The following is an 11879-nucleotide window of genomic DNA, read 5'->3' as shown; positions in this document are numbered from 1 at the left end:
CCTTCCCAATAAAAGCAAATTCGGTGAATTTTGACTAATAGGCATCTTCAGTGATACTAGATGTAATTTTTGAACCACATAAGACTTATGTGTAGTTACACTAAACCTCAGTGAAGGTAAGTGTAATTATTTAGGATAAAGTTGACTGTTTTTCGGATCCAATTAATGATTAGTGATTATATAATTTTATCAGAATCAGTAATCTTGGTAATTTTTTAAATAATAAGAAAAATATTTATAATTATATCAAACCTAATGGGAAGTATTGTAATTTACCGTAATTTGTATCCAAATTTATCATTTTTTCAATATATATATTTCTCTCGATTTTTCAAATAACTTGTTACTCGAGCATAATATAATCTTCAACTTTGCATACAATCAACACATAAGCTATTGCAAATACCTCTAGATTTTAATATTTTGAGCCAAAATTCTTGCAAAGATGTGGCATAAACACCAAAAGACTAGCAAATTGAATTTTCTGTTGCAAAATATACTGAAGAGTTCTTGCAAGCAACTGACTAATCAACACTGCCTCTCCCAACCACTTTTGAACAAAGTATAAGGTTTTAATGAGTCAAGGATGGATGTTTGAGAGAGTAAACGCCATGACAGAAGAAACAGCGTCGTCCAAACGCAACACGTATAGAAATTTCATATGATGTCTTAACGCGCTATACACTTCTTCTTGCAGCCTAAGGAATTAGTTGATGCTATCTCAACCCTTTTCTCTCTCTCTCTCTCCTCTCTCTATAAATATATATGTATGTATATACCCATTCCACAAGATTCATTCTGAAAGGAGGATTTACACCCAAGAACAAGACGATCACAAGCAGTAAACATGAACAGAGCCATGACCTCTTCTTCAGCTGATGATAATGTAAGTACCTTCCTGCATCTCCAAATCACTTCTTCTTTTATGTATGGTAAACTATGTCGAGCTCCCTTAAAGCTTGATACAATTACAAATATCCCATAACGGCCAATCCAAGAATATCGGATGATAAATTAGGATGTGATGAGATGTTATGATTCACATGGCATTGGTAATTATAGACAAACTTGAAATTATAGAACAATTGTCTGAATGTGAGTGTGATCATAACCTTAGGCAGAACAACAGTTGTATTTTGGTAGTTTTGGTCAATCTCAGTCATTAAATTGTTGTTCACTCTTGCATGCTACATGACACATTGCTCATAAGTAATTAATGGAGTTCTTGTTGTGGTTGCAGAAAACATGTGGTGTTTGCTCGAGGAGTGTGGCAACAGGGCAAGGCCAAGCCATATTCACAGCAGAGTGCTCCCATACCTTCCACTTCACCTGCATTGTCCGGCGTGGCAGTCGCCTTTGCCCCGTCTGCAATGCCCAATGGAATCATCTTCCTTTCACTGTCCCAACCCCCAGCACAAACATTGATCCCAGTAATGCATTTTGCGGCCTGTCTAATTACATCCCTTTTTCGTTCTCTATGTTTTCTACACCGGTACCCCAGTTTCCTCCTGTTTTCAGTCGAGTCTCCCAGCCACAATTCCCTTCAGAGCCCCTTTTTCAATTTTCTGACGATGAGCCCCTGATTGCTGTCACTGCTGATCCCACTTCGTTGACGTCTCCTGTTGGCCTGCAGAAGGTTACTATCAAGGCCGTCCCAGAGCGTCCAGCCGTTGCTGCTTCAGAATCTGTATCTCTGTTTACAGTTCTTGTTGGACTAAAGGCACCATCGCTGTCAAATGATGCAGGTTTTGCTCAGCGTGCGCCTATTGACCTTGTTACAGTGCTTGATGTCAGTGGGAGCATGGTTGGATCAAAGTTGGATCTTGTCAAGCGTGCTGTTAACTTTGTTATTGATAACTTGGGCCCATCCGATCGACTCTCGGTAGTGTCTTTTGCTACTCAAGCTAGGAGAATGTCGCCTTTATGTAGAATGACGGAGAATGGACGTGAAGATGCTAAGCGGGCTGTTAATGCACTTGTGGCAAGTGGTGGGACGAATATCGTTGAAGGCCTGAAGAAGGGCGTTCGAGTTCTTGAAGAAAGGCGGCACAAGAATCCAGTCACAAGCATCATATTCTTGTCCGATGGGAACGACACTTGCAACCATAGCTCAGTTTTCCCAAGCTTCTCAAGTTCAAGTTCAGGACAGGCTCCAGAGTACCTACATCTATTGCCTGCTTCCATTTGTCCTGCAAATAGAGGAACAGACGACGTGCGACAGCTAGAAACGTTTCCAGTCCATTCGTTTGGTTTTGGTTCAGACCACGACCCCATCGCAATGCATTCCATTTCTGATGCATCGGGTGGAACTTTCTCCTTCATTGAGTCCTATGAAATGGTGCAAGATGCGTTTGCTGGCTGCATTGGCGGTCTCCTGAGTGTGGTAACTCAGGATGTTCGTCTAATGGTGAGATCAGCCTCTCATGGGGTCGAAATTCAGTCGATTCCTTCAGGAAGATATGCAAGTGAAATTTCAAACCAAGGATCACAGGGCGTAGTCAAAGTTGGGGAACTGTATGCGGACGAGGAAAAGGAGTTTCTGATCAACTTATCCATCCCTGCTGTCCCGATGGATGAATGTGAGGAAAACGAGAGAAAGACGACACTTTTGGACATAACATGTTCCTACAAAGACGTAGTGTCTAAAGAGATAGCGCAAGTAGAAGGCGACTTAGTTGAGATACGGCGCCCCAAATCGCTGTCCCCTTCAGACATGATGGTAAACTTGGACGTTGATCGGCAAAAGAATCGCCTCCGTGCAGCAGAGAGCATCGCAGAGGCTCAACAGATGGCGGAAACAGGAAATCTAATAGGTGCACGTGATCTGCTGGCAAGGAGGAGAACTGATCTTCTTGCTACAGCATCTGCTCAAGCAGGGGATGGTCTGTGCATGTGGCTTGAAGCTGATATGAAAGAAACGGAACGAAGAATGGGAAACCAGCAGTTGTATCAGCAGGCAGGGAGAGCTTTCGCCCTCTCTGGAATGAGCTCACATGCATCACAAAGGGCCACAACCAGAGGCAAGATGGTGGCCGGAGCTGCAGCCCCAGTCGAGGGCTTTAGCTTTGGTCCTGCCACCGGTTCCGTGGCACACTCTGCTGCTTTCGGTTCCGTAGCACAGTCTGCTGCTTTCGGTGCCTATGCAACTCCCAACATGGCGAATATGGTTAACAAGTCTCAGCAACTTAACAAGACAGAAGGCAACTCCCCAAACTAGGATGAGAATTTCTTGTTCTGAATTTGATGCGGCATTGTCTTTGTGACATTAGTCTTTTCTATATGTGTTGCTGTTTTTTGTTCGTCATGAGTAATTCTTGGGAGCTCCCGGAATTTCAAACTCCAGATAATCACATTCGTCCGGGTATTGGATCTCATATGAATCTGAATACATGAATGTTTGTGATTTTCTTTGACAAGTTCGTACGTAAGTAGAATGTTGAGTGGTTTTGCATAGTTTGAGGCAATACGGTTTTTTATGTAATTGCACTTTCTCAGGTCTATACCATTGTAATAAGAACTTCTGCTGTTTTTTTTTTGATGTTCGAAATATACCAACTTCCGTTCATGGGGTAAATAAGAAGGGTATTTTCTTCCTGAAAATTCTGATTTATGTTATCCGAAAAGTTGTTATTTTCTTTTATATAATTTAGGATACTTAACCTCCCCTCTCATGAGTTTAATGCAATTTAACTTATGTGATATTACAAATGAGCAGATTATCCCTTTGTAAAAAAAAAAATTAATAATTTACCCCCCATGTTAATTAAATAAAACAATTTGAAAACTCATGGTGTAAATTACTGCATTTTTTAAAATATAGGTTAATTTTTTTTTTAAAGGAGGGTAATCTGCTTATTTGCAGTATCACATGGGGATAAATTGTATTTTTTCCCTCTCATGAGGTATGGTATAATTACATATAAATTGTTTGTGGTTTGGAAGATTACATCTAGTATCTATGGGCTTGTTTTATCTAGTAAATAAATTCCTTCACCGAATTTGATGATATTAACAGAAAAAATTGGATGAAAATTTTATATTTACTACCGATTGATTTATTGCAGGTCAAATAAGTCTTTTTATGATCACATTACCCTTATGCATCTTCACACGTTAATGCATGTGAGCAAGTATATCCTTAGTGTTGAAGACTAGTTCAATCACAAAAAAATTGTTTGACCTGCAATAAGTAAGTAATTAGCCAATCGAGGGTAAATATCAACTTTCATTCAATTTTTTTTTTGTTAATATTAATAAATTCAATAATTATTTTTACTAATAAAAGGGTTTATTTATTAGACGAAAGTAGAGTACTAGATGTAACTTTTCAAATTATAGAGAATTTATGTGTAGTTTCACCGAACCTCAGAAGAAGAAGAAGGGAGTCTAATAATCCCCATAATTTAAGAGGTGAATGCGGTTGTAGGTATGCTTTAGAGATGCAATTTGTATTTTACCTTAAATCAAATTTGGCGAACTTTCCCAAATTTACGAGGGGTACAGATATATTTTGGTCGAAATGATGTATTTATCAGTCTATAAAAATTAAATGAATTATTGCAGCTATATTATTTTATTATTATTTTTATTATATTCATGTATTAATTGAACTATTGCATCGATCACTAAATGAAATATTGATATAATTATTTAATTTTTGGAATGGAAAATAGTGTTTATGAATTTTCTTTTGAGAAATATTATGATGAGTTTTTTTTTTTTTTTAATTATATATTTCCTTTGAGTAATTTTCTCTATTGTTAATTTAACATTTAGATGAACAAATAATTAGAATTATATGTGCTTAATTGATTGATTACTTCAAATTTTGGGGAGAAGGAAATACACGCTTTTTGCCAAGAAACAGAGGCGAAAAGCGTGTTCGAACACGCAGATCACTTGAAACACGTTTATTGGCAATATCCAAATGCCTTGAAGACGAAGGCAACACGTACCCCATGCAGGCCGAAGAGTGGGGCCCACTTGACGACTGTGTCTATAAATCATTCCTGTGAAGCGGTAAAACCCATAAACGCAAGAAAGTTAGAAAAGTAGAAACCCACCTTCCCAAGAAGACGATCACACTGTACACAGAACAGAAGAGGAAAATCCCACATGAGTTCTTCTGAGGATGTAAAATTTTTGGGGTTCTTTTTCGCTTTGATATGTGTTTGTGTGATGCATGTGGATTCTTGATGTGTTGATTTGCTGTCTGTCGCTTGTTTCAATTTTGTGTGTGTGTGTGTGTGTGTGTGCCAGAATTGGATGATCCTGAGTTTTTTAGTTGTATGGAGTTTGAGATGTAGTGAAGATTAAATTGATATGTTTTTTGCCTGTGAATTGGTTGGCAATCACTGGTTATTTGGTGATGGAGTCATTTTTTTCTTCTTGATCTTTACCCCAACTCTATATTTGAAGTCTCTGAAGTTTTGATACTGAGATTTCAATTTTTCAATGTTGAAGTCGCTATTGCTCTAAAAGATTGTGGTGGGTGTTGCGTTGGTTGACTTCAGGTTTCTTTAATTTTTCTTCTCTGGTTGGACAAGTATTGAAGTTGATAATCTGTTGTTAATGAATTTAAGGGTCTGTTAAACATTTGGATGAACTAACCTTCAAAGTTCATCATAATCTTGAGTGACCCTGTTGGAGTGGTATGGTTGACTGTTTCAACTTTGCACTTACTAGGCAGCATAATTTCTCCATTTTTCATAGGGTTAGTTGGTATTGGTTATGTTCTTTCATTTCCAAGAGTCGTACAAATTGAACCATCATCTTTCAAGTTATAAGGTTTTTTATACACCTAGTCTGGATTACCGTAGAAAAAGGGCAACAGAACATCTGTTCCTAAATTTACCCATTAAAACGAATTATTTAGCCTTTATTCAGAACTACAAAGTTTTAGTAGATATCCTAAGGTTTTCGTTGACGTAAGAATCACTAAGGTTGGACCATTTCTCAATTTATGCATGTTATCCTTGCGCAGGGGCCATGCTAATCTTCTTTGTATTGCTCAATCAGAGTTGGCTGACAGAACTAATTAAAATATAATCTCCCATCATCATCTCCGCAGGATATGAGTACACTTATTGCTTTTTAGCAATGAATTATAACTAAAATTTCTTTGTGCAAAGTATTTGTTTATTAGCAATATGCTAATTATGTGGTTTTTGTTCTTGGCTTATAGTTTTTCATGTTATTATAACTTTGTGTTGGGGTTAATTTCATTTTTTCCTTGCTGGAATTACTAATAGGCGCAAAGCTTCCCTAACCACAAAACATAAAAAAACTAGCAATTCGAGTCTTGAATTTTTGAAGAAGCCTACTGTCTCCAGCAAAATTGGGTTGCACTTTTTTTTTGGAATTTTCGTGTTATTTCACAGAGGATCTGTTGCATTTAACCCCTTCTTGGTGCTTTTTAATGTCCCCAATGCAGATGATTCTTGATGTTCTTATGGTCACATTTTAGTTTAAGAGGTATTTATATAGGCATTATGATTTTGTTGTGGTTTGCAGAAAACATGTGCTATTTGCCTGGGGAGTGTGGAAACAGGGCAAGGCCAGGCTATCTTTACAGCTGAGTGCTCCCACTCCTTCCATTTCGCCTGCATCGGCAACAGTGTCACACATGGCAATTATCTTTGCCCTGTTTGCCGTGCTAGATGGAATGATCTCCCGTTTGTTATGCAAAACTTGAATCTTAATGCTAATAATAGTAGCATAGATCACGAATCATTCCATGACAGCCGGAATCTGTTTTTCCCCAACCCCCAACAACAACCCCCGGTGCGACGCCGCCCTGTATTTGAGCCAGAGCCTCTTCAATTTTCTGATGACGAACCCCTGCCTGCTGTGACTACCGATGTTTCACCTTCTGGCTTGCAGAATGTCAGTATCAAGGCTGTTCCAGAGCGCGCAGCTATTGCTGCTTCAGAGTCTATACCTCGTTTTGCAGTTCTTGTAGGACTAAGGGCACCATCCCTATCAGAAGATGCTCGTCAGATGCAACGTGCTCCTATTGACCTTGTTACTGTGCTTGATGTTAGTGGCAGCATGTACGGATCGAAGTTGAATCTCCTTAAGCGTGCTGTTAACTTTGTTGTAGATAACTTGGGCCCGCTTGACCGACTCTCAGTAGTGTCTTTCTCAACTCACGCTCGGAGAATTTTTCCCTTGCGAAGAATGACGGAGCATGGCCGTGATGACGCTAAACGGGCTGTAAATTCACTTTTAGCGAGTGGTTCCACTAACATTGTGGAAGGTCTGAAGAAGGGAGTTCAGGTTCTTGAAGAAAGGCATCATCACAACCCGGTAGCGAGTATCATATTCTTGTCTGACGGGAGAGATACTTGTAACTTTGGCTCTCAGCTTCCTACATTCTCGAATCAGAGACAGCCTCCTCAATATCTGCTTTTATTGCCTGCTTCTATCTGTCCTGGTAATAGAGAAAATCAAGACCATGACCAGCGAGAGATCTTTCCAGTCCATGCATTTGGTTTTGGCTCAGACCATGATCCTCTTACAATGCATGCCATTTCTGATTCATCGGGCGGCACCTTCTCCTTCATTGAGTCATATGAGATGGTGCAAGATGCCTTTGCAAGCTGTATCGGCGGTCTCCTTAGCGTTGTAACTCAGGAGCTTCGTCTAATGGTGAGATCTGCTTCACACGGGGTGGAAATTAAATCAATTCCTTCAGGAAGATATGCTAGTGAAATCTCTGATCAAGGATCTCAAGGTACAATTAATGTTGGTGACCTTTATGCAGATGAGGAGAAAGAATTCTTGGTTAACATATCAGTCCCAACACTCACGAATGCTGAAGGTGAGGAAAGCGAGAGAAAGACGTCACTTTTGGATATCACGTGTTCGTACCGAGACGTCGTTTCAAAAGAGATGGTACAGATAGATGGCGATCTTGTTGAGATACGACGACCAGAGTCTCCCTCCCCTCCAGATTTGGTTGTAAATTTAGAGGTAGACAGGCAGAGAAATCGCCTCAATGCCGCAGAAAGCATTGCAGAGGCTCAACGAATGGCAGAAACAGGCAATCTGTTGGGTGCGCAATCTCTTCTCTCAAACGGGAGATCAGCTCTTCTTGCTTCACCATCTGGCCAAGCTGGTGATGGCCTTTGTATGTGGCTTGAAGCCGAGATGAAAGAAACCGAACAAAGAATGGGAAGTCGGCACAGATATGAACGAGAAGGCCGGGCCTATGCCCTCTCCAATATGAGTGCCCATGGTTATCAGAGAGCGACAACTAGAGGCAGCAGGGCAGCAGCTGCATTTGGTGGAAGCGCTAGCTTTTATAGCGGAGACTTGTCTGCCACAGATAGTGCTAGTTTTAATGGATATGTGACTCCCCTCATGGCCAGTATGGTAAGCAAATCTCAGCAGCTTAACAAGACAGAAGATGCTACTGCAAGCACACCTCAGCAGCTGAACAAGACAGAAGATGCTACCCCAAACAATTCTCAGCAGCTTAACAAGACAGAAGATGCTACTCCAAGGCAAGAATAGGCTCTTGTCATCATTGATTGGTCAGGTATTTCCTGATGCTCTTTTCTCTCTGTTACGTTTCTCCTACGGCCCTTTTTGGTACTCGGGACATGTTAATTTCTGGTTATGTGGATTGAAGTGTCATTCAGGAGAGCAATGGAGAACAACTTATACTGTGTATAGAGATCCAAGTTACCTGTTTTGGCATTCTAGTCTATAACCTGCCTAATCTCATGATTCTTTAGATGTTCTCATGGTGGGACTCTTGTGATCAATCATTTTGCATATTCATTATTGGGCTACACAAACTCGATCCATCTGACGCTGGAGTGACCGATATTATCATTGATATCGTTGCTCCAGTTTCAGTGTCTTGCGCTTGATGTTGTGGATCATAACCAAATGGTTTAAGATGATAGTGGAAATACGAGTCCAGTCGAAGATAATAATAGTGTAATTTTCGACTCCATTCGTACCCTGTCACTTAGGTTCCAGCTCCTCAATTATATTCTTCCTCTTTGATCACCCTTAGATGAAAGTTAGATTTTCTGGGGAATGATTGTTTGTGTTTCTTGATTACAAAGCTTGCTTTTCTCAAACAATGGCCAAAAGAGAAACCAGAAATGCATCTTAACCCCTCACTATTTATGTCACTAAAAATATCCCTCGAAGTCGCCAACACTATGTTGAATTGGCCAAATCTGTGTCTCAAGTGCGAATAATTTTTTTTTTTATTTTTTTTGTGCCATTTGGCCCTTTTTCAATAATCAAAAGATTAGATTTAAAAAAAAATTATGTCTTGATAAAAATTTATTTCTAGCTTTTAGTCTCACACCGTAATTATTTTTTATTTAAATTTTTTGTATGTCCATCCAATAATTTTTTAGTTATTGGATTTAGTTGCAATTTGCGTTTGGATGATCAGTTCTGAAATTGTGAATTTGAAGGTTATAATTATTTTTTTTTCCAAAATTAATTATTTCAAGATTTGTCTCTTGTATAATTAATATGCAAAGTCCAGGTGAAATGTGCGTCTAAAAAAGACGAGTTTAGGATCGAATATCATATGATTTCTTTAGGTCTGAATTTTTAAGTGGGATTTTTGCAATAATTATGTTTTAAAATATTTTGTTCTTCTGTCATCTTTGATGGTGTTACGAGGGAGAGCTCATAGAGAAAGACATTAAAATTAGGGAAAAATTGTAAGTCCTGTATGATATTGTATTTTTGGTCCTACAGTTTAGAGGTTTCGCGGATAAACATTCTAGCATTTTGGTCCCATAAAATAAAAATTGTGGCATATTGATCCACAGGATGAGAATTATAGAGCATTTGGTGTGTAGGATACAAGTTGTTTATATTCTTATTGGACTAAATGTGTCATAATTTTTATCCAAGGGACCAAAAATGTTACAATATTTATCTTATGGTTCTAAAATGTGCTAAGTTCATAAATTATGGGACTAAAAGTGCAATACAATCTATGGTGTAGGGTTAAAAGTGCAATTTTTCCTTAAAATTAGTCAAATCACATAAGAAAAGGGTAAAAAAAGGACCTTAAAATGCGCTGAATTCAAGACTATTTGTTTTGTAGGTGCCTCTTGGATGGGGTAAATTATATCCATAAGCCCTCGAAGTGTCTTTTGGTTATAAATATGGCATTATTTTTATTTTTTACATAATTATACAATCTGTCAGGATAGTCAAAAAGCATGGATAATTTGTGTAAAGATATTGACGTTTTTAGGATCGTCTCTGTAATTTTTAAAAAAGTAGGGGTGATTTATGTAAATAGTGTTGATGTTTCTAGTCAGGATATGTGTAACTTTTCAAAATGTAGGAATAATTTATGTAAAAAAGCTATAGATCATTGATTCTTCCTTATAAATATATATGTGTTTATTAAATCGAAAATTACAATCATTACACTTAAGGTTTATATAACTTTATAATATCTTTCGAAAATTTTGAAAGTACATAAATACCCCCAAGTTTTTTGGCCAGAAGAACTGAATATATATATATATATATATATATAAACCTCTCCTGAATTGTGCCATAATTACGAATACCTTTTGTTGTTTGAAAACTTACCAATACCTTTTGATGTTTGATGAAATTATATAATTGTTTCGGTGGATGTATGAAATTATTAATTTTGTTCTTAAAATTTTCTTTTTAATTTTTTTAAAAAAATTAAAAATTTATAAAAAAATCAAATGGGGCCGATGGTTTTTTTAAAAATTATAAAAAAATTATTCATTTAGTTCATTAAAAAGATAAATTTTTAAATAAATAAAATTATAATTTTTAATTCATATGGGCATTTTGTCAGTTCACCATAAAAATGAAAAAAAATTTAATGAATTGAACTAATTGTTAGACGATCGTAAAAATTAGGGGAATAATTTTTAAAACAAGTATTTGCAATTATGTCAAATTTCAAGAAAGGTTGTTGTAGTTTATCATATATATATATATAAATATATTCTTGAGTAAACATTAATTCAACTAATACATTGGCCACTAACGTGGTTCTTAGAAAAAAAAAAAAAATCAATACATCGATATAATTAAGTTCAATAGAAATTACATCAATTCAGTAAATAACTAAAGACAAATAAATTACTTCATCTCACATAAAATAAATCAAGTTCACTTAAAGTGAGACAAATATACATATATTTGATGGGACCCAAATCTATAATTTCGAATTTGTTCACCTCACATCGAATAATGGATGCCCAAATCGACTACGCTCTTATATCTCTGATCATCAGTTCAACGTTGGCCCTTCATTTTCTCTTTCTCATTTGGACGTTCGTTATTGAGAATGTGATAAAGTACCCATCATCGAAACTTTATCGAAGGGAGTTATATGTAAGATGGGACAAATCTATAGTGGAGTGCTTGTAATTTTCAATTTAAAAAATAATATTTATAATTATGACAAATCTTTACAAGATGAGAAGTGATATATCCATTCGAATATCAGTTTTCTGTTGAAAATCGGATAAAAAAAAGTGATTTTTAATTTACAATTTCTCTTTTTGAATTGTTTAAATTTGACCGATTTAAGTCAAAAGTAATTTTAATTTACAGTTTCACTTATTGAATTATTTAAATTTGATTGATTTAAGTCAAAAGTAATTTTAATTTACAGTTTCTCTTTTTGAATTGTTTAAATTTAATTGGTTTAAGTCAAAAGTTATAAGTCAATCAATTTTCACTAAGAAGATATATGACTTTATATTAATATTGCTGCAACTTTCACTAAAAAAAGAAAATGATTTTTCACTTTGTAGTTGTGGTCAAAATATTAGATATGGCTAAAAACTATGGTGATATTGATTAATCATGGTAAAAATTTAAATTTTTGCTTT

The 11879-nt window shown here is 36.7% G+C and overlaps 2 protein-coding genes and 1 non-coding gene across 3 annotated transcripts; 2 read left to right on the top strand and 1 right to left on the bottom strand.

The window, feature by feature from the left end:
• The first annotated feature begins 712 nt into the window (after nt 1-712).
• On the top strand, nt 713-3538 carry LOC105174162 (E3 ubiquitin-protein ligase WAV3-like). The gene is made up of 2 exons (XM_011096168.3): nt 713-886; nt 1241-3538. Exons 1-2 carry the CDS (start codon nt 848-850, stop codon nt 3215-3217), a joined length of 2016 nt encoding a protein of 671 aa, XP_011094470.1. The 5' UTR covers nt 713-847; the 3' UTR covers nt 3218-3538.
• A 1473-nt stretch (nt 3539-5011) lies between these two features.
• LOC105174163 (E3 ubiquitin-protein ligase WAV3) lies at nt 5012-8703 on the top strand. Its single transcript, XM_011096169.3, has 2 exons — nt 5012-5133; nt 6514-8703. Exons 1-2 carry the CDS (start codon nt 5116-5118, stop codon nt 8515-8517), a joined length of 2022 nt encoding a protein of 673 aa, XP_011094471.1. The 5' UTR covers nt 5012-5115; the 3' UTR covers nt 8518-8703.
• LOC148788519 (U6 spliceosomal RNA) lies at nt 5938-6035 on the bottom strand. The gene has a single exon (XR_016065393.1). It is a non-coding gene; the product is annotated as a U6 spliceosomal RNA (small nuclear RNA).
• Nucleotides 8704-11879: the final 3176 nt, after the last annotated feature.

The sequence above is a fragment of the Sesamum indicum genome, linkage group LG4 (genome assembly GCF_026168435.1).
Source record: "Sesamum indicum cultivar Baizhima isolate 11 linkage group LG4, ASM2616843v1, whole genome shotgun sequence".
Classification (NCBI taxonomy): Eukaryota; Viridiplantae; Streptophyta; class Magnoliopsida; order Lamiales; family Pedaliaceae; genus Sesamum; species Sesamum indicum.
Note: the sequence above shows the minus strand (reverse complement) of the source record. Positions and strands in the feature narration are given on the sequence as shown.